The sequence below is a fragment of the Canis lupus genome, chromosome 23, assembly GCF_048164855.1.
Source record: "Canis lupus baileyi chromosome 23, mCanLup2.hap1, whole genome shotgun sequence".
NCBI lineage: Eukaryota > Metazoa > Chordata > Mammalia > Carnivora > Canidae > Canis > Canis lupus.
In genome coordinates, this window is record NC_132860.1 from 10235929 (window position 1) to 10262961 (window position 27033).

General features: G+C 37.5%; 1 protein-coding gene across 2 annotated transcripts; it reads left to right on the top strand.

Moving 5' to 3' along the window:
• The first annotated feature begins 285 nt into the window (after positions 1–285).
• Positions 286–26906, top strand: TPH1 (tryptophan hydroxylase 1). 2 transcript variants are annotated; one of them, XM_072793870.1, is made up of 11 exons: positions 286–560; positions 5405–5541; positions 10041–10224; positions 12109–12209; positions 15236–15303; positions 15448–15644; positions 18176–18311; positions 19072–19198; positions 20643–20738; positions 21946–22079; positions 23803–26906. In XM_072793870.1, exons 2-11 carry the CDS (start codon positions 5425–5427, stop codon positions 23975–23977), a joined length of 1335 nt encoding a protein of 444 aa, XP_072649971.1. In that variant the 5' UTR covers positions 286–560; positions 5405–5424; the 3' UTR covers positions 23978–26906. The 2 variants fall into 2 exon arrangements, with proteins under 2 accessions (XP_072649971.1, XP_072649970.1); XM_072793869.1 differs by lacking the exon at positions 23803–26906 and adding an exon at positions 23035–23342.
• The last annotated feature ends 127 nt before the right edge of the window (positions 26907–27033 follow it).

Below are 27033 nucleotides of genomic sequence, written 5' to 3' on the forward strand. Positions count from 1 at the left end.
CATTATGTCAACAGATGTCAACTTAGTGTGGAGGGAATTTCCAACCCTGGATTGTTTAATATTAGACTTACGTAGTTAGGGCTGGCCTGGCATTAGCTTAATTAAAACACGAGTCAGATTACAGCTAGAAGGCGAGGCGCAGGCTGGCGGGGACCGTCAGCACCAACGCCGAGGTCAGCGCCCGGGCCACGCTCCCGCCCGGCCCTTCTCATTGGCCCCTGCCCGGCCGCCTCGGGCGCCCATTGGTCCGCTCCGACTCCCGCTTCCTATAAAGAGGCGGGCCGCGCGGGTCGGCAGGTGGCTCCTTGCCGCCGGGACCGGGGACCACCGCCGCTGATTTGTGGGTGCTGGGCCAGCGTGGGGAGGGGGCAGGCTCACTCTCCCAGGAAGTAACCACCCGTGGAGATCTGGATCTGGGGAGTCCCAGCTGTACCCCTGCGAGGACTCTTCTTTCCTCCTACCCTCTTTGGGAAGAAAAGACACAATCTTTGAGGGCCTGCTGTGTAAGGACAGACTCTCTACACATCATCTGATTTCACCTTCACGACAGCCCCTGTAAGGTGGGTATTTCTTGCATTTTTACATTTCCCGGGAAGTTCTGAGTTGAACTCAAGTCTGTGTGACTCCTCTGTGTTAGCAAACAATAAATGCATTCTTCTTCCTTTCCTTCCTCTTGACCAAATAGCAACATCTCTTCTTTCCTTTTCCCAATAAGGGAACCGTCCCTTGGAGATCTCCAAAGAAAAGGGCATTTCAGATGCAAAGCCTCTTAGCATCACACCTACCTTTATCACCTGCACCCTAACCCAGTACAGGTCTGCAATTGACAAATAGTGATAGTAGTTCAGATCCAACCTTGCTACTGACATTTGGTTTTCAGTGGTTTAAAATTAATTCCCCATCCCCACTGATGTTCTAGTCTAGTTGGCTTGGGGGAAAAACTGAAGTTGAATTTTCGAATCTATCCAGTAAAAGTTTATGCCCATCAATTAATTCTCAAAGAAGGGTGGAATTCATTTATTTGTTTTATTTATTATTTTTAAAGACTTTATTTTTTTACTCATGAGAGACACACACAGAGAGAGGCAGAGACACAGGCAGAGGGAGAAGCAGGCTCCCTGCAAGGAGCCCAGGGTGGGACTCGATCCCGAATCCCAGAATCATGCCCTGGGCCAAAGGCAGACGCTCAACCGCTGAGCCATCCAGGCACCACATTTATTGTTTTAAAAGTAGATGTGAGCACAGCTTAAAGTAACCAGAGGTGTTTCTGCAAAGCCATAACCTGTGGTTTATGAATTTCAATACTAGAGTTCATATTAGCTTATCTTCAGGTGGGATGTGTCTTCTATTTTCATTTTCCTCACCAGTGCCTTTATTTCCTAGGAAAATGTTGTTCATGGGCACTGTTTTCTTTTCTATTTCATCTCCACTTTCATTCTCATTCCTTTCTCCCTGTCAGAAAAGAAAAACAAGATTCTATGGAAGATTCTCTCCATCCTCACCAGTCCTTCTCATGGCTTTTAGTTCTGTCTTCAAACAGCATCTGTGCTTTCAAAATATTTCAATTTGATAGTGCTTTGGGCTTCTTAGATTAGGTAAATTTAAATTATACTTGTTATTGACTAAACTTATGGGAGAGAAGAGTCAATGTAAACACCTTGACCTCTACTCTTTGTGTATAGTAAATATTTAATTAACGTATCCTTCACCCTTCTCTGCCCTAGCCCACTGATGAGATGTTGGAGGCAAAACTAGATCCATTCCAGAACCAGGGAAAGAGGAGAGAATTATGAAACCCAAAAGGATAGAGTGAAACCAGTCATGACTGTTACTACCTTTTAACAATGGCTCCTAGAGGAGCTTAAGGACCAATTTTGAAATGTGAAAGGAAATCTTTATATAGTTTTATACAAAGAGTTGCATTCTAAACTCTGAGAGATTGTTGAAGGATGAACTGTCAGGAGATCTGAAAATCTGTCAGTTTTCCCACTGACTGGCAAAAATCACCTTTATTTACTGTTCTCTGATCTTTGTTCCCAGTTGTTGAAATTTGCTTTCATTATGAAACATGGTGGTGGGCTAAGAAGTAGCTTAGATTTGCAGAATCCTTTTTCTTCAGCACATTGTAGTGACAATATCCAGGAAAATGGGGACTTAGTAAATATAGGTTGACTAGAGTCTTCATTTGTTTACAAATGAATTTCTAAATTATTCACTTGAGATTTGGAACTTAATATATTTTAGGGGTTTCATAGTAAATAAACTAATGAAACTGAAAATCACTTTAAGACAAAAGAATACTTACATTTCATGCCATAAAACTATATTTACATCTTTCAAAATGCTTAACAACCAGGGCAAGAAAAGTTCTTAGCCAGAGGATTTTAGAATGTCAATTTTATTACATTTAACATTTTATCTTTTTTTGAAGACAGGGAAATTCGGGATGCGCTTCCCATTTTTAGAGCTAGTATTTATTGAAGACTTCGTGTAAGTCAGCAACTGTTCTAATGGTTTTATACATTATATATATATATTATACATATAATCCTCCTTACAACCATGAGATTGGTGTCAGTTAGCCTCCCTCCAATTTTGCAAATAAGGACATTTACGCACATAGAAATTAAAACTTGTCTAGATGGGTTTGTAGATGAATTTGTTACTAGCAATTTGCCGTATGATTTTATACTTCTTATTGTTTGCGTCTGCACTCTATAGGACAAAATCAACCATACTCTGTGTGGAAAAAAAGTCTATGGCCTTTTAATGATAGTTAGATACATTTCTCCAAAGGTTTCACGTTTTAAAATATATTTTGAGAATGCATCCCTGAATTTTTAGCCCGAGAGCTACCAGTTCTGAATTTCCTGTATATACTTTGTTTACCAAAGGATCAGTTTCTTTGAAGCTGAAAGTCTCTTTTAGAATCTCTTGTTTCTCATCCATAAATCCTTCCTGATCAGACTTATGGATGGGCCGGAAGCCATATCCATTTATCTTTATTTTTTTAAAGATCTATTTATTTATTCATTATAGACAGAGAGAGGCAGAAACACAGTAGGAGGGAGAAGCAGGCTCCATGCCAGGAGCCCGATGCGGGACTCGATCCTGGGACTCCAGAATCAGGTCCTGGGCCAAAGGCAGGCGCCAAACTGCTGAGCCACCCAGGGATCCCTCCATTTATCTTTAGGATATTCGTTACAGGGTGGAAAATGGTGGTTGGGGGGATGGTATGCTTCTCAGATATCATAGCTGGGATCTCAGCTTATTGGAAAGTCTGTTTTTCCCTCTTCCTCTCCCTCATACATAAGTCTGTGAATCAATTGGAGGCAAATTGTCTTGTTTTTAAATCTTTACTGCCTTAACGCTATGCTACTTTATTCACATGAATGTGCTTGGGTTGAAATTTCATTTATTTTACCATTATTAAAGTCAGGTCACAGAAAAATCCGGATTATTATTAAGCTTAATCAGTCTTTTGGTTTTATAGTATTTGGCATAAAGATTGTTTCAGCTACAGAGAATTAATTGACACAATTAAAAACATTTAAGCAGTTTTGATTTTAAACTCAGTGAATCAATAGGTATGGGTTAAACTTTGAATTATAGCTCTGTCTTTTTTTGATGCCCTAAATAGCTTTGTTTCTTCTGTGGGGGAAAACATCAGAATACTAAGCCACATCATGTGTTTTAAAATGTGTGAGAGGGGCGCCTGGGTGGCTCAGTTGGTTAAGCATCAGACTCTTGATTTCAGCTTAAGTCATGATCTCAGGGTTGTGGGATTGAGCCCCTTATTGGGCTCCATGCTGGGCATGGAGCCTGCTTAAGATTCCCTCTTGCCCTCTCTTAAACAAACAAACAACAAACAAACAAACAAACAAAGTGTGTGAGATAGTTTTGGATGTTGTGAGTTCCAGTGAATCGTTTTGGTAACTTTGTTATGTTAGAAAGGTTAAGTAACATACCCAAGGTCATATACTAATAAACATCAGACCAATAAACAGATATGTCTGACTTCACATTCCAAATATTTCCATACACTGTTTAGTAATATAAATAGGTGCTTGAGAAGATGCCAAGGTAGATGTCTAGTTCATCTTCTGAGAAGACAGCTTTCAACTAAATGCCAGGAATTTTATTCTACCTGTGGTGTTTCTGCACATAACCAAATACTCACTGAAACAGAACTATAACTACATCAGTGACCATTGCTATGAATGGGAGGTTTATGGTATGGCAATCTTGAACACTGAGGGGAATGGACTTAGGGAGGCCTGGGAAGGCTTCCGTGAGTCAGTGAAGTTTGAGTTGTGGGGGATTGGACCCAGTTTATCTGGCTTCAAGCCCAGAGCAGCATATTATTCCTGTTCTGGGTGGTACTGCTGCAGGCTTGGAGCAGTTAGTGCAAGCAGATGAAAGACAGTGGAATTGGTTATATCAACTTAAGTTGTTAAGGATTAATTCCACTGGAACTCCAACATGAAACTAGGCAATTAGGAAAATTAATAATGAAAAGAAAACCGGTAGGAATAAATCCTCAAAATGCTGTTTTCATTTTTATTTTTTTTTAATTTTTTATTGGTGTTCAATTTACTAACATACAGAATAACCCCCAGTGCCCGTCACCCATTGCTGTTTTCATTTTTAAATCCAGATCTTATTTCTCAAGCGTATTTTCTCTGTTGAAAGTTATATTCCACTTTCATCCCTCACAATATCCTTACCTCCCCCAACATGCACACACCAGAGTTGGATCCATAATCATATAACTCTTGTAGGCTAATGTTTAAAAGGCTTATTGGCCTTCCAGAGTCCACTGCCTGGAGGATTCCAAGTCAGAGAAGAAAGAAGATACTTATATGGAGCCAGAATTCTAGTGGCTAGCCATTATCCTTGTGGTCCCCATGTGTCCAGTGCTGCCCAGGCTCTTGAATTTATTAAATGAATAGAAGGTCTTGTTCTGAAGCGGTTTGATGCCTTGTTGAAAGACAAGACATGCATGAATAAAACATTCAAGACCCAGTATAATAAAGTGATGAAAGTGTAGGGGGAAAGTAAGCTTTTATAGAGGAAGAGTGCTCAGTTCAGGCCACAGTAGGAAGACTGCAAGAAGCCAGTGGGCATGACTCACACCCTGCAGGAATTGAATTAGGAAAAAAGAAAAAGGAAACCAGTAACATGCATTGTATGCCTATTATAGTCTAGGGTTGATAGGCAATGTTTTATCTTATGTTGGTCTCATTACAGTCTTGCAAAGCATATCTACAAATCCACATCTCACAGGTGAGGAAATTAGAACTCAGAGAGTGTTATCAAATATTGTCTTAGGTTTCAAATATTATCAAATATAGTCTATATTGCACAACTTCTTTTTTAGACCTATTTTCATACTTTGTTTTAGAGAACGACACCAAATTCATCATGATTGAAGACAATAAGGAAAACAAAGATAATTCCTTAGAAAGAGGAAGAGCGACTCTCATTTTTTCCTTGAAGAATGAAGTTGGTGGACTTATAAAAGCACTAAAAATCTTCCAGGTAAGCAGTCTGCATATTTTTGCATAATACTCTTCTCAAATGAGTCTCTAAAATTATATTTAAAATGTGAATTATTATAAATTCTTCAGAGATGCATGGCAGAAATTTCTTAAGCACTTTAGTTTCTAAAATATTGCTCGATTCTAACAAATGGACAAGAGATACAAGCCATTTACAGAAGAGAAGATACAAATAGCTAATAAAGAAATAGGGAAAGAAAGATTCACTTTGTGGATTTCAGAAAAGCCAATTTTAATTAAATAGAATATTAAAAATTTAATATTATTTAATGACATTAATGATATATTTAGTCATATTTTTAAGATATCAAAATAATAAAGATTCTACAATTATACTGTTCCCTACCGTCAAAGCTTCAGTGCATTTGGGACTTAAATACACCTTTGGTGTGAGGATAAATTGGTATAATAGGGAAGGAAGCAATACGTATTAGTAGCCTTAAAATGTTCACATATTTTGACCCAGTAATTCCATTTCCATAAATCCATCTTTTAACTTTTTTTCTTGAGAGAGCGGTGTACGCATGCTGAGTGTGTGTGTATGGGAGAGGTAGAGGGAGAGGGAGAGGGAGAGAGAGAATCTCAAGCAGGCTCCCCACCTAGTGTGGAACCCATTGGTGGGGGGCGGGAGGTAGGATGGGAGGAAGGTGGGGGAAGCCTCAATCTCATGACTCTGAGATCATGACCTGAGTTGAAATTAAGAAATCAGACACTGACTGGACGGAGCCACCGAGGCACCCCTTCATAGCTCCTCATTTTTAAGTCTAATTTATTTTGTTAATCTTAGGGCAAAGGGTTGAGTTAATCATACACATCAAATTATGTGTAGGCTTATCATCATCAATTCATACAACCTCCTCCTGTTTTATTTCATTATTCTATTCAATCTCCATTTCTCTCTTCTGATAGACAGCTGCTCTGATATGTTTGATCTGTACATGGAATTATTTTTATGTGTACTTTAGAATATGTAGAGTTTTTGTGTGTGCATGTATTAGCAAATTATGTAATTTTTATTGTAGGGTATCTTTTTTATTTTATTTTTTATTTTTTTATTATTTTTTTTTACTCAGCACTATGTTTTTAAGACCTACCCATACAGCTCTGTATCCATCTCATTTTACTTACCCTCAGCCTTTAGGAGGCAACTATTTCCAACCCTTTTAACTATATTTTCTATAATTTACTTCCATGTTTTTTTGTTTGTTTGTTTTGAAGATTTAAAGTAATGTCTACACTGAAGGTGGGGCTCAAACTGACAGCCTCGAGATCAAGAGTCCCATGCTTTACCAACTGAGCCAGTCAGGTGCCCCTACTTCTATGTTTACAAACAATATGCTTTTTATGCTATTTCATGATTTTTTGGTTTATGGATATTAGCTATTACCTAATGATTTCCTATAATGGAAGTAAAGACTTAGCTTTTTTGACACAGCTCCCTTTCCAGTGGCCCTCTCAACTTCCCTTCCTCCCATCTTCCCAATGTAGTTAGGTCCTAGATTTTGGCTATGCCAGTCTTTAGTGTGTTCATTCTTCAGATTATATATGTCTTACTCAAAGAAGATCCATGTTATCCATTATTCTGACTTCCTTTTTGGTAAATAGGATTACAATTTAGGGTTTAAAAGCATGGGCTATAGAGCAGGACAGCTTGAGTTTGAATTCCAGCTCTGATACCTTTTAGCTATGTGTCTTTGGGCAAACTGCTTAACTTCTCCGTGGCTATTTCTGTAATTGAAATACATGATAGGAAATGTCTCACTTATTACTTCTACTTTGTGTAAATTTTCCCGGATCTTCTTGACTAAATTTTTCTTCCAGATGGAATTTTAAATTATTTAGTTACATTTCCTCACCAAATTCCATCAAGATTTTGATTTTGATAGTATTCAATTTAGAGTAATTGAGGAAAAATTGACATTTTACATCTTTGTCTCCAAAAACGTAATTTAGCTTTATATTTATTCACGTCATCATTCAGAAAACATTTATGAATGCATTCTTAATGTAAATATTAACAAGAAATAGATTAAACTCTACTTTTAAAAAAGTTTAATTTTAATTCAAATATAGTTAATGCACAGTGTGATATGAGTTTCAGGTACAATATACTGATTCAACACTTTCATACATCACTCAGTGCTCATCACAACAAATGCACTCCTAATCCCCTTCATATATTTCACTCATCCCCCTGGCCCACTTCCCCTCTGTAGTTAAGAGTGTGTTTCTTGGTTTGTTTCTTTTTTTCCCCTTTGATTGCTTGTTTTATTTCTTAAATTCCACATGAGTGAGATCATATGGTATTTATCTTCCTCTGACTTATTTTGCTTAGCCTTATACTCTCTAGTTCTATCCATGTCGGTGCAAATGGCAAGATTTCATTATTTTTCTATGGCTGAATAATATTCTATTATAGGTATATACCACATTTTCTCTATCCATTCATCAATAAATGGAAACTTGGGCTACTTCCATAGTTTGGCTGTTATAAACAATGCTGCAGGAGGCATAGGGGTGTATGTAACCCGCTGAATTAGTGTTTTTATATCTTTTGTGTAAATACCTAGTAGTGCAATTGCTGGATTTTAGGGTAGTTCAATTTTTAACTTTTTGAGCAACCTCCATGCTGTTTTTCAGGGTGGCTGCACCAGTTTGCATTTTCACCAACAATGCAAGGTTTCTTTTTCCCTCCACATCCTCTCCAACACTTGTTGTTTCTTGTGTTTTTGATACTAGCCATTCTGATAACTGTGAGGTGATATCTCATGTGGTTTTGATTTGCATTTCCCTGATGATGAGTGATATTAAATATCTTTTCATGTGTGTGTTGGCCATCTGGATGTCTTCTTTGGAGAAACGTCTGTTCATGTCTTCTGCCTATTTTAAAATTTGAATTATTTTATTTTTGGGGTGTTGAGTTCTATCAATTCTTTATATATTTTGGATACTTACTCTGTATCAGATGTGTCATTTGCAAATATCTTCTTCCATTCAGTAGGTTGCCTTTTAGTTTTTTTGGTTGTTTCCTTTGCTGTGCAGAAGAAGCTCTTTATTTTGATGTAGTCCCAATAGTTTATTTTTGCTTTTATTTCCCTTGCCTCAGGAGATATAGCTAGAAAAATATGTCAGAAACTCTCTTTTACTTCTGATCAACTCTAGTATATTTTGTAACTGGCTTTCTTCTATTGATTCCATGATAAAATCTGTGTTCCAGGATAAATCCTGCCTATTCCAATTTCCCAACATTTTAAATACTCTTTTTTTCCTGTTGGTTCATGTTCCTAATAATTCTTACTTATCTTTACCTTTGCATTTACAGCTCTGTCTGTTTGGAATCCTCCTTCTTCCCTTCTGCCTACTCTATCTATTCTTTAAGACTCATCTCAGTTCCTGTCTGCTGCATGGAAATGTCTACTTTCTCTAGCCCATAATGCTTTTTCCCAGAATATCTACTACACCTAAATACTTACTACTTGTATTTTCTCTTAGCCTTACATGTGTTAGCCAACTAGATTATAAGCTCCTTGTATGTCTTGCTTTTCATTTGTATGCTTCACAGCTCTTACCTGGCTACATAGGTATTCACCAAGTTAATTCAAATTGAACTTGTTAGTGTTGAAAATCAGCTATTCTAACCTTATTTTTTTTAGATATTGGGTAATTTGTTCTTATGTTTCATTATTATGCCACTGGTGCTGGTCCTCAGCTATCCAAATTGGTAAGGGAAGATATCCTCCTCCCACAGGTTTGCACATATGGCACCCAGCTTGGGCTGGCATGGGAAGAGAGCAGAAGAAGCAATCTGCTTCAGCTGGTTACTAAGTTTGTAGCTTAAGAGATTTGAGGTATTAAATACTCTGTTCAAGCTGTTCATCTAATTTTATTAAATGCATATTCACAAAGGAAACTTTCCTTTCTAAAGGGCTGACATTAATATCACTTTTTAAAAAATATGTTATTTATTTATTCATGGGAGACACACAGAGAGAGAGGCAGAGACATAGGCAGAGGGAGAAGCAGGCTCCCTGTGGGGAGCCGGATGTGGGACCCGATCCCAGGACCCCAGGATCATGACTTGAGCCAAAGGCAGACACTCAACCACTGAGCCACCCAGGTGCTCCTAATATCACTTTTTGAAAACACTTATTTATAAGAATTTTTGAAAGGTTCTTTTTATCTAGGAAATTTGGTATATTGATTTGAGGCCATTCATTTCTGGCAATTTGAGAGACTTCTAGTGGGTGTCATTTTATTAGTTTCTGGAGGGTGTGATAAATTTTTCAAAGTTTTTTGAGCAGTACTTAATATTTAAGGGGAATTATTTTGCTGTTGATAGCACTAAAAACAGCCTTCTTCTATTTTGACTGTCACCACAAGCATAGAATTGATTTTTTAGTGGTAATGAAAGTAATGAGCTCAGAGACTATTACCTTTTCTGAAGTTTTCCTATGTATTTTTACTCTCTGCTTTACACAGGAGAAGCATGTGAACCTATTACATATTGAGTCCCGAAAATCAAAGAGAAGAAGCTCAGAATTTGAGATTTTTGTTGACTGTGATATCAACAGAGAACAATTGAATGATATTTTTCATCTGTTGAAGTCCCACACTAACGTTCTCTCTGTGAATCCACCAGATAATTTTACTGCGAAGGAAGATGGTAAGTTTGAAAAGTGAAAATCCCACTCAGAAGATTAAGTACATAATGTATGTCCAATATTATATTTATCTTGAAGGCACAGAAATAAAAATAAAACACAGTCTCTTCAAATTGGTTACAGCCTGATAGTGAAGGGAGCACAAAATGTAATTGCTCAAAATACTATCGAACAATTATAAAGTAACATTTTATCAAGTGTGAGAGAAGTGAAAGGGAAACCTTGGGTCTAAGAATTCAGAATAGTTAGAAATTACGTTTTCTCAGTTTCCAAATCATCAAGCATTTCTTAATTTCACAAACCTTCAATTTACAATCCCTGCATACTTAAAAATTACCACAAGGCTTAGCATCTGGCAGATATTAAATGAATATTCAAATTTATTGAGAATATTGACAGTTGCTGACAACTATGATGTAAATACACTCTTTACACAGTCCTCCCTGTCCCCACTCCCACTAAAAGCAAATGAAAAGCAACAAAGCCTCCTAAGGTTTCAGATGAGTAAGATCTTCTGTTGTGAAAAAAATCCTTGTCATTTACTTGGCACAAAAGATAAAAGGATAATTCAACCACATTTTACATATGGTATGGAACATGCACAATATTGGGGTGTAATCAGGGCTGGTACACATCTGTTATGTATTTGTGTGGCTGTGTAAGTTATCAAAATACTAATATGCTTCCATTTCTGAGTGGCAGATAGCTGCTTCCCCGAGTCCCTTGAGCGTCCCACCATGCCTGAAGCCCATTTGCTCCAGATGCTACTCTAGGAGTCCCAGGCCCACCACAAACAACCAAAGGGTTAATATCTGGTGGAGCAGGAGCTTAGGATGCTGCTTGTATCTATTTTGAGTGATTGGTGCCTCTGTGGTATTTGTGGTTAAATCTCTTGACTATCACTTTTGGATATGTTAAAAAGAATATGAGAGCTAGAACAAGAAGGATTGAATTCTAGTCCTCTCTCTTCCAGTAGAAATGAATTGCCTTAGACAAATTACCTCTCTGAGCTTTGGTTACCCCATCTATAAAATGAAGAGTTTTTTTAGGGGCTAAATGGTTCAGTTGATATTTAGGGAACACCAACTTGTGTCAGTTATTTCTACTAAGAAACAGATATACAAATACATACATACATACATATATATGTGTGTGTGTGTGTATATATATATATATATATATATATATATATATATAGTCCCTCCCTTAGAGTCCTTTCCATTCTTTCCTGTAACACAGATATAAACTGATATGTTTTAGAGAATCAGAAACACAGTGTCATAGGATCCCAGAGGACAGAGAATTAGCTCTACCTGCAGGGTCAGGGAAGGTCTTGTAGGAGGAGAAGGATATTCTCAGGAAAATTAGAAGGATGGGGTGGAGCAGGAAGTGGGAGTAGGATATAGGTATTCCAGGCAGGAGAACAACATGTGCAAAACCCCAGAGTTACAGGAGGGCTGCATGTCTGAGAGGAGGTGAGAGATCAAATTGGCAAAGACAAAATGATTTCTAAGATCATTTGCATCAACAAAAAGAAATGTTGAAAGTCCTTATTATAGTTGCACCTTGGTGTGCAAAGTTGTATACCTTACTCTGTTTTTTTAAAAGATAGTTAAATATGTAGCTTACAAATTTTTTGTACTTAAAATCTATTCCTGAAGTATAGCATTTCTTCAATACTAAGAAAATCAAGGCTCAAAAATGTTTTGAACTCAAAAATTTACTTATTAGAAATAGAGCAATTTATTTGTATAAATTTTGCCTCAAAGTACAAGCTAAAATTAAAAATTTTATCCAGATGTATTTATGAATTTCTTAATTTCTTTTTCCTTATTGCCTTCCTGTAAGATCATCTCTTCAACTGTTAGTGGTTTTGTATTTTGCAGGTATGGAAACTGTTCCTTGGTTTCCAATGAAGATTTCTGACCTGGACCATTGTGCCAACAGAGTTCTGATGTATGGATCTGAACTGGATGCAGATCATCCTGTAAATATTTTTAATAAATCTTTTCATGAAAATAATTTAAAGCAAACTAAAAATTAAGACAAATTATTTTCTTTTTTGGAGACTGCACTTATTCTAGACTAAACAGGATCTTGTTTTAATCTGGATTTCAGGAAGTCTCCATAGTCCTGGGGAATCCAGACTAACTGCCTGAAGCGCAGCTAACTTCACTGACTCTGAAACACCTGTCCTATGTCTGTCATTCCTATTAATAAGAGCTATTCCAAGAATTATGCTAAAATCAAGACAATATCTGCAGCAATTTTTGTTGAAGTGGGTATAGATTATTAGAAAGGAGGGTAAGGATAAGAAGGAGAAACACTTAACTACCCACGCTGTCCAGCATGACTAGTTTATTAGGAAGTTGAAATAGGATGTTGGATCCTTGGAAAATTATATGGGACATAGTACAGGCATGAGCTGGAGAATCAGTAAGCGCAGAGCATTAAGGTTGCTTGTGGAGTCTTATGGTCCTGGGAGGGTGGAGAAAAAGAGTGCAATTTTAGAGTCATATGCACCAGGACTTTGATCTGCCACTTAGTAGCTCTGTTCATTGCCCGTGTATCTTCTTAGACAGCCCTCAGCTGATGCACCCACATTGTTCTATAATATCTTAGTGAGCAATTTATTAATTCCAATTGCACTTGCTCTCAAGGCATTTGCAGCCTAGTTGGAAAGATAAAGCACACATCTGTAAATAAACATGAGATTAAATTGTGAAAAGTGCTAAGTAGCATGAACAAATTGCTTTGAGAGGCAGGCAAGAAGGCAAACACTTCTAGTTGAAGAGATCAGAGAAAGGCAACATTTTAACTAGGCCTGAAAGGAGTTTGGCAGGAAAGAGATGGTGAGGAAGGATAGTTCATTGCAACATGAGCAAAGGTTCAAAGGCAAGAAAATCTGGAGCATGGTTATGGAGAGGTAACTAAATAACTATTTCTGCTCTACTACCAAGTGCTACTGATTTTTACCTCCTAAATATTGCTTAAATTTGTTCTTTATTTATTCCTATTACCACACCTTTAATTCACCCCCCAGCCTCCAGCTTAACACCTCCAACCCATCCTCCTCATAGTCCCTAGAAGGATCTAAAACCTTAGTATGGTCATTATCCCTTTTCTGCCTAAAGCTCACCAATGATACCTAGGTACCTATTTAAGAAAATTGAAAACATATATTCATGTAAAAACTTCTACACAGATGTTCATAGCAGCTTTGTTCATAATAACAAAAAAGTGGACACAACCTAGACATTCATCCATTGATTAATAGATAAAGTGTGATATGTCGATAAAATGGAATATTATGATAAAAAATGTGAAATGTTGATACATGCATTCTACAACGTGGATGAACCTTGAAAACTGATTGTAAGAGAAGCTGGTTACAAAAGGCCATGTGTGTTATATGATTCCTTTTATACAAAATATCCAGAATACACGAATTCATAGAAACAGAAAGTAGATTAGTAGTTATTGGGGGCTGGAGATGAAGGGAAATGGGGAGAATCCATGAATGAGTATGATGTTTCTTTTGGGGAGAAACATTTTCTGAAATTATAGTGGAGGTCATTGCATAAGCCCATGAGTGTACTAAAAATCACTACATTGTACACTTAAAAATTTTAGGCTGTGTGTATTATATCTCAATAAAGCATTTAAAAAAATCATCAATGGCTTCCCATTACCCAAAAACTGAAGTCCAAGCTATTTCAGACCTTTATTAGCAGACCTCAAGCCAATTTGCCCCATGCTCCTTGTTCTCTCCAAGCTCCAGCTCACATTTCCTTAGGTACATCATGTTGTCTTTCTTCACCGTCATCAGTACTGTCCTTTCTGTCCTTTCCCACCCAGCTATCCCCACTCCTTTTCTGAGACTTAGCTTGGGAGTCATCATTGGGAAATCTTCCCTGACTCCCCCCAACTGCCCTCTTTCACATACTGTGGATTAAGAGTTTCATTTTTGAGTTCCAGTGGCATCGTGGCATATCTCTAATAAGGCAATTGTCATACTGTTTCATAATAATTGGTTGATGTAAACTCCTTGGAGACTCAGATTGTGCTTTGTTCATATTTGTTTCTCTGGATTTTAGCACAAGGCCAGGTACTTGGTAGGGGTTTGTAAATCCGTGTTAGAGAGATGAGTCTCATTTTCTCTTTTCAAATGTCTTCCCTTTCTTTCCTCTATAGCATTATTGGCTGTTTTCTCCTGGGCTTTGCTTTTTTGAAGTCTATTTTATCTATTTAAAAAAATTTTTTTCTAGGTGTAAATTATTTTCTTTTTATTATCATTGTTTGCTTTTATAAATAGGACTATGTTTACAGTTTGTGATAAAATCTAAGGCTAGATTTAGTTGTCATGATTTCATGTTTTATTAATTACTATTTTATTGTTAATTACTATTACAGAGAATATAGCTGAAGATATACTCAAATGATTAAGAAAAAAAAACTCACTTGGAAAAGAATTGTGCATTTAAGTAGGATGCTTTTCTTATTCCTTAAATCATTTTACTTTTGTACCCACTATGGGATTTTTGTATCTAGAGTATCTTTATTTCAGTAGCCACAATAGTATAAAGCTTTCATATAACATTGACTTTAAAAATGATCATGAGGGATGCCTGGGTGGCTCAGTGGTTGAGCGTCTGCCTTTGGCTTAAGTCGTGATTCTGGGATCCTGGGATGGAGTCCTGCGTGATTCCGGGATCCTGGGATGGAGTCCTGCGTGATTCCGGGATCCTGGGATGGAGTCCTGCATCGGGCTCCCCACAGGGAGCTTGCTTCTCCCTCTACCTATGTCTCTGCCTCCCTCTGTTTCTCTTATGAATAAATAAATAGAATCTTTAAAAAAAATCATGAATTTCTAGACAGTACTTGCTTAAAATAGCAATGATGTAGCCCTAAAGGGGTTATATCATAGCTCAAGTAATAATGAACTGTTCCCTAAATATCATTTGTCAAGTATTTTTTAGTATGAATATTTAAAAACTTTTCTTTAATTATCAGGGCTTCAAAGACAATGTCTACCGTAAAAGACGAAAGTATTTTGCAGACTTGGCTATGAACTATAAACAGTAAGTATATTATAAAAATAACTTATTCAGCTTTGAAATAATAGAATAAAAGAATAGAGCAAATTATGCTCATTTAGTAAATAAAAGGTAAGTGCTGCTGTTTATTGAATGCTAATTTAAAATAACTTCTCTTTGTCTCATTAGTGGAGACCCCATTCCCAAGGTTGAATTCACTGAAGAGGAGATTAAGACCTGGGGAACTGTGTTCCAAGAGCTCAACAAACTTTACCCAACCCATGCCTGCAGAGAGTATCTCAAAAACTTACCTTTGCTTTCTAAATATTGTGGATACCGGGAAGATAACATCCCACAATTGGAAGATGTCTCAAACTTTTTAAAAGGTAATGCATGAGTTAATCTTTTGTTAAGGGGAATGTTAACTCTGTAATCATGATAGAATTTTTAATGAAGGAATAAAGTTCAAGTGTAGGGGAGGTCAGAATTTTCCTTACTCTGTTCTGGAGTATTAGACCCAGTATTGGGCATTCCTTTGAAGAGGGGCAGTCATGATCTGGAGCAAGTGCATAGGAAAATGAGAGGATTATAAGGGGCTTGGAAAATGTATTATATAAATAAAATTTGAAAGACAGGGTGTTTAACCTGGAGATTTAAGGGACATTATAGCTTTATTTAAATACTAGATGATCATCTTGTGGAATAGAAGCAATACTATGTGACCCTAAGTAAATGATAATTGGATAGAAACTATAAGCTTTTAGCTCAAAATGGAGAAGATCTTGCTAAAAAAAAAAAAAAGCCATTTGAAGATGGAACAGGCTCATGGGATGGTTATTTCTGCATTCCTGGAGGTTTTCGTGCAAAAGCTCTACACCCACTTGTCGGGGATGTGGTAGAGGAGATTCAAGCTCTTTGGGGGAAGATTGGAATAAGTGGCCTCTGAAGCTCCTTTTCACAGTAAGACTCTGTAATTTTCCCAAGGAAGAATGTGCTAGTAGAAGCATCAACAAAGAGTAAGGAAGGACAGTGTTTTTCCTTTTCATTCCTCAGGCTTATTTGGTTTAGGCTTCCTTATTTCTTCTAGCTAGTATAGGAAGTAAAATGAGGAGTGATCTCCAGGGTTTATAATATGTAAGAAAAATAAATATCCCCTTTGATCTCAGCAGACTAGAACCTTAGGAACAAATAGAAGTTATGTTTCTCACTCAAAGGGAGTTTAGTTTATTTCCATCATGATCTGGAATTCCTTTCTTTGAATTTCTTATACAGACCATCATAAAAATCTACATGTCTATTCAACTCTATAATTATTAGTCAGTCATTATGCACAAAACTAATAAAAAACCAAGCAGGAAAAGGCACTATAGTTTTATAAGGGAAGAACTCATATATAAATGGTTCCTATAAAAACTAGATTTAAAAAAGTGATTAAGGATGACAGAGAACCAATGCACATGACCTCACGCACGGGTCTTACAAAGATGGGCAAGCATATGCTACAGAAGTTATCAAATTAAATTTGCTTGAGATTTGGAGGAAATATTTTGTTGTGGATACAAAGCTGAAAGCTGTTCACTTGGGGGTCTGGAGCGTGAGCTGGCTGCAGAACATGTTGGTAAATGTGTTTCAAGGGAAATTGTCAAAGAGGGAAATCAAACCTAAATGACAGTTCAAACAAAACACCAGTGGGAAGGAGTTCCCTGCACTGTCAAATATGGTGGCCCCTAGACACATGTGGTTGTTTAAAAAATTCACATTATGCTGAGTGAAATAAGTCAATCAGAGAAGGACAATCATCATATGGTTTCACTGATATGGGGAATATAAGAAATAGTGAAAGGGATTATAAGGGAAAGGAGGGAAACTGAGTGAGAAAAATTAGAGAGAGACAAACCATGAAAGACTCCTAACTCTGGGAAAACAAACAAAGGGTTGCAGAAGGGGAGGTTGGTGGGGGGATGGGGTGACTAGGGTGATTGGGTGACAGGTACTAGGGAGGGCACTTGATGGGATGAGCACTAGGTGTTATACTCTATGTTGGCAAATTGAATTTAAATAAAAAAATTAAAAATTCACATTAATGTAAACCAAAATGTTAGTTTTCTAGCCACACTAGCCACATTTCAAGTGTTTAATAGCCACATGTGGTTAGTGGCTACCCCATTGTAACCTAGAGATAGAACATTTCCATTATTGTGGAGAGTTCTGTTGGACGATGAAGTCTAATCTATCAAAGTGGGAGAATCCGAGTATAAAAGCAACTGGGCGGAATTGGAAGAACAGTGGGCGAGGGTTTGAAATGAACAGCAAGAGTGGAGCTTATAGAGGCCCTCTGAGTTGTTGCTGCCCTGCCGGCAGGCCTCTTTTACAGAGTGCATGTAGTCTTAGCTGTTGGTGGATAGAAGAGCATCATCCGATTTAGATAGAATAAACTTTGCAAGAGGTAGTACTGGCTTAAAGTGGCATAAATTAGGAAGTGGTTCTGATCTATATTAATAGACCTTGTTAGTTTTTTCTTTTTTTTTTTTTTTAAAGGAAGTAAGGTTGCCTAGGAGATATTCTAAACAGTTTGGGGAGACAGCAAGGTAGAATATAAGGAGAATTTTATCATCTACTGTGTAATTTTGGGCACATTATTGAGTCTCTGAGCCTCAGTTTTACAGTTGTCACAATGAGAAGAATAAACTAGCTCAAATTGTATACATGAAAAGAGATGTGATATGTAAGGTCTAACTCAATGCCTGACCTACAGTAAGTGCTTAATAATGATTACTTCCCCTTTGTATACACATGATAAATTTAGTTTCCATGTTCTCCCTCAAACTGTTACTGGGACCCACTGGTGGTATTAAAATGTTGCAGTAAATGGTCTGTTTGGGTGAAGATTTTCTTCATTTTCTCCTTTGGTTTGCAGAGCGCACAGGTTTTTCCATCCGTCCCGTGGCTGGTTACTTATCACCAAGAGATTTCTTATCAGGTTTAGCCTTCCGAGTTTTTCACTGTACACAGTACGTGAGACACAGTTCAGACCCTCTCTATACCCCAGAGCCGTGAGTATTTCTGCTTTAGCATTCATTCATTAAATAGTTATTTGTCATAATGGTACTTCCTTCAGGCGTTTTGTGTGAAGATTAAATGAATGAACATGTGTAAAGCAACTAGAACAGTGCCTGGCACATAATACATGCTCCATGCTCTAGATATATTAGCCATTATCATTACCATTATTATTATTATTCTACTTCTTTCTTTATCATTACTATTATTAATTGACAACCTGTTACCTATTAGGTACCAGGTGCTATTCTAAGCATGAGGAGTATAAAAAAATCAGACAAAAATTTCTGCCTTCATAGAATTTTTATTCTAATGGGGGATAGAGATAATAAACAAGTATATATATATATATATTAAGTATTTATATACACATATATACATACACACACACACATATATATATGTAAAGCAGAGAAAGGGGAAAGAGGTGTATGTGAGAAGTGTTTCTGTTTTGAAAAGGGTGATCAGACAAGGAGTCACTGAGAAAGTGACATTTGAGCAGAGACCTGATTTGGTGGGGGGTGTGGGGGAGGACATGTCTATGGATATCTTATGTGTATATGTTTGTGAGTGGCCTTGGTTTTGAACCAAAATAGTTTCTTTACTAAATTGCTAGTGTCTTTTGTGGTCCATTTCCAGAGGAATACCACCTGAATAAAAGTGCAATCAGATTTTGGTTTGATTGAATTGTTGATCATGTATTTTTATGAGACATAAGCATCACAGGGTGACAAACTTGTACCTCTTTTTCAGAGATACTTGCCATGAACTCTTAGGTCATGTCCCCCTTTTGGCTGAACCTAGTTTTGCTCAATTCTCCCAAGAAATTGGCCTGGCTTCCCTTGGAGCTTCAGAGGAGGCTGTTCAAAAACTGGCAACGGTATAAATCAGAAAATAGCTGTATAGATTAGTAATTCTGATGGGGGGGAGATGTGAGTGTCAGTTTAAAAGTGCATATTCAAGACGATTGTTAGAAAATTTGTCTTTGCTCATATTATTTTAATTTAAATAATCTCAGTAGGATTAAATGAGGGCATAAAATTTTAAAGTTCATCAAAAGGAGACATGGGCTTTAAGAAAAGGTAGAGTTCAATAATGTTAATTGTTTGTAGATCTTTTTCCAGCAAAAACAATAGGTTCTTTGAAAACGATGCTAGAAATGTTTTTGAGCACTAGATACAAGACATCGTGCTGGAAATACAAAGATGAGTAAGGCCTGGTTCCTGCCTTCAAGGAATTTGTACACAACTTGAGGAAGCAGTCCTGTTAAAATGCGGTGAACTCTACAGAGAAGTTCAGGCAGAGTGTTCAGGGAGGGCAGAGAACTGCTTGGGGAAGGTTCCATGAAAGAACATCTGGACTAAGCCAGGGAAGATGCATCATGTTTTCATCTGCCAGAAAGGCAGCAACATCTCAGGATGAGGGCACACAAGGAAAGACAAGGAGGTGCTTGTTGTATCTGGGGAAATGACAAGAAACCAAGTGTGTTAGGGTGGGGGAGGTAGTATGAAAAAGGCTAGATGATTAGAACAGTGCTTCTCAAATTATGATTTGGGGACCCCCTGGTGTTCCTGGAATCCTTGTACAGGGTCCTTGAGTGAAAGATCCACTCAGAGTGCAAAGTGGATTTCAATATAAGAGCTAAAGTTCATTGATATGGTTTCAGATCCCACATGGTAGCTGAACTTTAAGAAATTGCCACTTATTGAGTTTTGATGTAGGGTCAAAAAAGAATATCCACAATTACCTGAAAAGGCTATCGCAACACATAGCCTTCTTCCAACTACTTAATCTGTGTGAGGCTGAATTTCTTCATATACTTTAACCAAAACAACATATTGCAATAGATTAAATATAGAAGCAGATATGAGAATCCATCTTGTTTTTCCAGCCAGACATTTGGGAACAACGTAAAACAATGCCTCTTTCCTGACCCTTTTTTGATTTGTGTAATATAGTTACTTTGCATTAAATTGTTGTGCTACCACAGCATAAATGGTTTATTACATTTTATGGTAACATAATTAGTAAACATATACATGTTTTCACTTTTGACTTTTACTGTAGTAAATATAGTGGGCTGTAACCCATATCAACAAAAGGTCCTTTGGGTCCTAAGTAATTTTTAAGAGCATATAGGAGTCTTGGGAATAACAGTTTGAGAAGTGCTAGTTTAGAAGAGGCCAGATTGTAGAAATACTTGGGAACTGGTCTGGGGATCTTGAACTTTACGCCAGGGCACTGTAGGTCAGTGACTCAGAGTTGCACTTTGTTTTAAATTGAGTTATTCAAGATGTGAAAGTAATATTAATGTCCTTTTGCAGTGCTACTTTTTTACTGTGGAGTTTGGTCTCTGTAAGCAAGACGGGCAGCTGCGAGTCTTTGGTGCTGGATTACTTTCTTCCATCAGTGAACTTAAAGTAAGAACCATAAATCTCTCTACGTAGCCATGTTCACTTAATATAATTGATACAACCTGCAAGAATTTTTGTATTTAAACAAGTGCATGCTGTGAGAAATGCTTGGTGAGCAGTAAACATTACTCAAGACAATTTTCTCTATTTCTCAGGTTTATAGGGCTACCCTAATTTTTTTTATTTATATGTGGAATTTAATTACTTAATTTTTTCTTTTTAAATATGATTTTTTTAAAATTTTTATTTATTTATGATAGTCACACAGAGAGAGAGAGGCAGAGACACAGGCAGAGAGAGAAGCAGGCTCCATGCACCGGGAGCCCGACGTGGGATCCGATCCCGGGTCTCCAGGATCGCGCCCTGTGCCAAAGGCAGGCGCCAAACCGCTGCGCCACCCAGGGATCCCCTAATTTTTTCTTTTTAAGTATAGTTGACACACTATAGACATTTTATTTATTTATTTATTTATTTATTTATTTATTTATTTATTTATTTCTAAGAGATAGAGCACCAGCATGGGGAGGGATAGAGGGAGAGGGAGAGAACGAGAATCCCCAAGCAGACTCCCTGCTGAGTGTGGAGCCTGATTCGGGGCTTGACCCCAGGAGCCCAAGATCAGCCGTTTACCTGACTGGGCCACCCAGGTGCCCCAATATACATATCTTTGAAACAAAAAGTATTTTAAAACTTTTGCCTACAAAATCTTGCTGTTCCCTCACCACTTTTAGTGTGCTAGCAAAAACTTCTCCTAAATTCCATGGACTTCTTTGAGAATTATTATTTATCCAATTAAGGAATGAACTTATGTTTGTTGAGTAACAGATGCGTGTGAAATACTGTCCATGGTACTTCTTGCTTTTAGGAGTCTACCACCTGATGGTGGGTACAAGTCATGTACAGGAATAACTAGGGCAGGCTAGGAAGTAGCCATCATAATGCAGGAATATACATAAATAAAGATTGTTGGGTACCTCTTACATGGAAAGTATGTTAGAACAAAGCCATGGAGATGAATCTTGGTGAATAGCAAGCCGTTTGTCTTTCTGGTATATTGTAGGTTAAATAATGCTGTAGGAAATATGTTTGGAATTATAGGTTGGGGCCATTGCATTAGTACATTCAGTGGTGTGCTGATTCTGGTGGTTGTGTTTGGGATGCGAGCCATGAAATTAGATGGTATTCTTTGATTCACTGACTCTTTGTCTTCTAGCATTCACTTTCTGGACATGCCAAAGTAAAGCCCTTTGATCCTAAGATTACCTGCAAACAGGAGTGTCTCATCACAACTTTTCAGGATGTCTACTTTGTATCTGAAAGCTTTGAAGATGCAAAGGAGAAGATGAGGTAAAGCATATCTTTCTCATGACTTAACTTTCCTCTGCAAAAGATAGGTGCAGTAATGGTAACAAATCACAGAAGTAAGCAGCTGGATAATTAGAAGCCTATGAGGTACCTTCTGCCTAGAACATATCTCCCTTTCACAACAAATATTTAGAGTATGTTGTTTATGGTGATGTTTGGTGATTGCATATATGAATCAGATACATTGAGAAACTGGTTTCTTCCCATCAGAGTTTATAATCTATTAGGAAAAATAAGCTATATGCAAATTACTATATAATAGCATAGAAAGCCTTAGAGAGATACAGATGCAACTTTGTTCTCCATTTTATTTGGGAGCAATTTATTCCAGATGGGGGAACAGGGAAAACTTAATGGCATCTGAGAAAGCACTTCAAGGATAAATAGGATTTAGATATGTTAAGTTTTAGGTTAAGGGACAGCATAAAAAAGGTAAGGGAGGTGGAAAACTTTGAGTGTAATGCAATAGAGCTATGCTTTAACTATTTTTAACTATTTTAAATATTTTATTTAATTTTAAATATTTTATCTACTTATTTAGAGAGCACATGCAAATGTGGGGAGGGGCAAAGGGAGAGGGAGAGAGAATCTCAAGCAAACTCCACACTGAGCATGGAGCTTGATCTCACCACCCTGAGATGAGCCATTATCAAGAGTCAGGTGCTCAACCAACTGAGCCACCATGCGCCCTGCTATACTTTAACTATTAATCAGCTAAGTGTGGTGTTAAGAAAGGAGGACATTGGAGACAAAAACTACTCAGGAGATTTTTGTAATACTTCAGGTGAAAAGAAGAGCCTGGGCCAAGACAGAGGTAGTAGAGGAAAGGACTATAGAAGCAGAATCAAAAAAACATTTGATGGAAGAGGTCTGAGGTCACATTGTGAGATCATTGTGGGATGGATGGGGGTTTAAGACATGCTCCTTTGTCTTCCAGGGATTTTCTGTTACTTGGGGAGCTAGGCAAGGCACAGAGCCAAATAATAATACCAGCAGGGTTTCCTCTAGCCCAGATGACCCCTTTGTGCACACTTGAAGAAGAGGTTCCCTTCTGGGTAGACCAGGTGGATTGCAAGCTGCTTTTCAGTCCTTTCTCAGGTATAGTTGTCCTCAGCTGTGTTCCTAGGGGTCCTGAACACACCTGTTCTCTAAATGGGAGTTTCAAATGTTGACTTGATAAAGAGGGCAGGGCTTGGATGCATGAATAAAGGATAGAAGTTAGGTCATTTGAGAGAAGCCTGGAGAATGACATTGTAAACAGAAAGAATGTCTATGTGCAGAAGGCAGGACTGTTCTGGTCTGTTTCTGGGCATGTGTGCACAGGTGTATAGGTGTATAGGTGTATTTATGTAAATCATGGCTGAAGGGTCTGTCACTAGGTGGTCAAGTGCTGCCATTGTCTACTGATAAAGCTACTGTAGTTGGTCTCCTTACTGTAGCCAATTAAAGTCATCCACAGGATCTTCTCCTAGCAATGCAAGGGGTGGGGGAAATGCGTCTAGAACAATTTTAGGTATCCCGCCTGTGTAGGATTCCAGGGGATCTCTGCACATGCTACGTAGGGAAGTAGGTCAGATTGGTTGTGTGAACAGCTAATAAGGATTTGTCTTTCTTCTAGTGTATGAAATAAGTTTGCTGTTGCTCACTCAGTTTTCATCCTCTGCCTCCTAGAAATTGGTTGCCTCTTATTTGTTTTCTTAAATAGAGAATTTACCAAAACAATTAAGCGTCCGTTTGGAGTGAAGTATAATCCATATACACGGAGTATTCAGATCTTGAAAGACACCAAGAGCATAACCAGCGCCATGAGTGAGCTGCAGCATGATCTTGATGTTGTCAGTGATGCCCTTGCGAAGGTCAGCAGACAGCCAAGCATCTGATCCTGAGTGACCGTCAGTTCAGAGGCCTGTGGGCCAGCTCCTGCTTTTCTTGAAAACCTGGTTGTGGAGGGACAGCAGCCAAACAATATTCTCTGCTCCCATTCTTTAATTAGTTCTTTGGAAATTTGTACTTGGATACTCTATGCCACTACCGATTATCTTTTTGGTAACATCTTTAGTGAAATATGATTTATATATTGTACAATTCACCAACCACTCATTTTTTTTATAGAGAAGTTTTTCTGACCCCATGGATAGATCTAATACCAACTTGATTCTCTTTTCCCTAATCCTTCTTGAATAAAATGACCTTTACGATCACTTAAAATTCCTTGATGGGTATTATGGAGCTGACCCATATTGTTATCTAAGATCCTTTCATTTCTAAAGTATCTTACTTATCATTGGATTCGTGTCAAGTTTGATCACATTCACAGCCCTAAATTTAATAGAGGACCAGCTGTCTCCACTGCTAGCGTGGGTGGAAATATAGAAGCCTTTGCACATGAAGCATACCTTGTAAAGAGTGAGCAGTCTAGTTTCAAGTGTGGTATCTTATAAGGAAATACAAGTAGCCAAATCTGGAAAGGTTGATTGGGGGTACGATCAAGAGCAGGCTAAGGATTTGGTACTTTATTTGGTAGGCATTAGGGAGCCCCTTCCCAAGTGACCATCCTCCTTGAGTGAGACCTTTTCTTTTCTAAGCATTGCATGATGCTGGTTTTATTTTAGATTATCTGTTCTACTCATAGGGCCAAGGGGGTACTTGGGAGACCACACACAGGGTAATGTAATGGGATTTGTCCTCGGGTTAGCCGGAGATGGTATTGTCAAATGGAGAGTTCAGACTGAGACAGATGAGAGAAGCCAAAGTTAAAGTTGGAAAAGCACACTGAGCACTTCATTTCCAAGGTATAGGTGAGGTCATAAACAGGGAGGCAAAGTATAAGGGTAGAGGATGGGGAAACAGGTGAGGAAATGGGCTGTAAGAAAGGTTGAGAAGATCATTTTAGGTCTGACATTAATAATACAAGGGCTGCAAGGACTGGTTTTTATGTGCTGTTGGCTATGTAGTACAGTGAATGGGCCTGATAAGAGCAAGTGAAGCTGGATTCCTGAATACATGCTGAGTCTGTTGGATTTACTTCTTTCCTCCTATCCTCTCTTCAGTTTCTGGCTTTGCTCCTTGGTCCTCTTCTCTTTCTGCCACCTCTTCATGGGAAATGTCATCCACATCCATGACTTCAATTCTTTTTTAAGATTTATTTATTTATTTATTTTAGAAAATGGGGCGAGATGGAGGAGGGGCAAAGGGAGAGAGGGTTCTAAACAGACTACACGCTGAGTGTGGAGCCTGATTCAGGACTTGATCTCACACCCCTGAGTTCAGGACCTGAGCCAACACTGAGTTGGACTTGGTCCAATCGACTCTACCACCCAGGTACCCCCATGACTTCAATTCTTATTTTATATGACTCCCATATTTGCAGTTCTAACCTTGACATCTTTCTTGAACTTTTGCATCTTAAGTTCAGCTGCCTGCTGGATATTTTCCATCTAGATGTCTCATAAATCAGGTCCAATGTGGTACAACTTCTTGTGGTGCCATTCACATAGAATGAAATGGGTTTGGATAACATGAGAGACCTGCCAAGTATCTCAAACACAATAGATTAAAAAAAACAACAACCCACAAACAAAACCCTCAGAATCACCTGAATATTACACACCATCAGCTTCTTCTCCCAGTGATGTCATTTCTGTTAATGAGATATGAAGGGTCATTTTTTTCAGCCAATTTTTCATTCTTAATCAGCTACTTAAAGAACTGTGTCTTTACTTTTTTCACATTAATAGTCAAATTGGATACCATTTAACACATTTTATTTCAACAGACCATTAGCTCTTTTAATCCTTTTTAGACCTTAAAAGATATTATAAAAAACTTTATGTCATACAAGGAGATGGAATTCGGAGTAGTAATTCAGGCTATTTCAGAATTTTATATTACTTATAATTTTAGTTAAGTATAACTATTAATGTACCTTTGATAGTCATAGATCTAAGTCAGCTAATCTAAAATCATTTGAAATACTGATCAACTAGTTTATAGTTGGTGTATTTGGTTGCAAGGAAATTTATTGTAAGAAAACCATGATAGATGGTTAACAATAGCAAGTTATGCATACTGTATCTGTTATTTTCATATAATTTTGATCATGGTAAAGAGTCATAGTTATTGAATTTTAAAATTATGGTATTTAAAACCACTCTATGACTAAAGCACACTAAAATGAATGTTAAAGCACAATCATTATTATTCATAACTTCTGAATAATAGAAATGTTTAATGATTGATTTCAGTTCTTCTAACCCCTGGATTTGTGATATTTGGTAAATCAGGAGTCCAGAGAATCTGCGTGCATTTTAAGTATATATCTTCAAAGCATCTAAGAATGTGTTAATATTTACTCCAATATGAGAACAGAATTGAACCAAAAGTTTGGTTTATAGGGCAGCCCCAGTGTCTTATCAGTTTAGCGCTGCTTTCAACCTAGGGCGTGATCCTGGAGACCAGAGATCGAGTCCCACGCCGGGCTCTCTGCATGGAGCCTGCTTCTCCCTCTGCCTGTGTCTCTGTCTCTCTCTGTGTCTCTAACAAATAAATAAAATCTTAAAAAAAAAGTTTGGTTTATAATTCTTAATCAGTGACTTATTACTTAAGACTTAGATGGTATTTTCCTGACTTTTTTGAAGAAAACTCCAAAAGCTGGTTGTCAGAATGCCTATATTTCTTAATCAGCCTATTTTGTAATTCAGAGTTACATAATAGTAATGACACACAAGAACGTATACAACTGTACTTAATTTTTAAGTTGGCTTCCAAATTGAAAAATGAAAAAATCCTGGAGTTCTTTAAAGGCATACATAATAGAGTTCATATATTAATTTCTAGGAAATGAATAAAGATGCTATAGTCCATTTCAGTCTAGTCTTTTACTATGTAATATACAGTTATGATTTGTAAGTTTTTATTCAGCTGGGTGATGATAAAT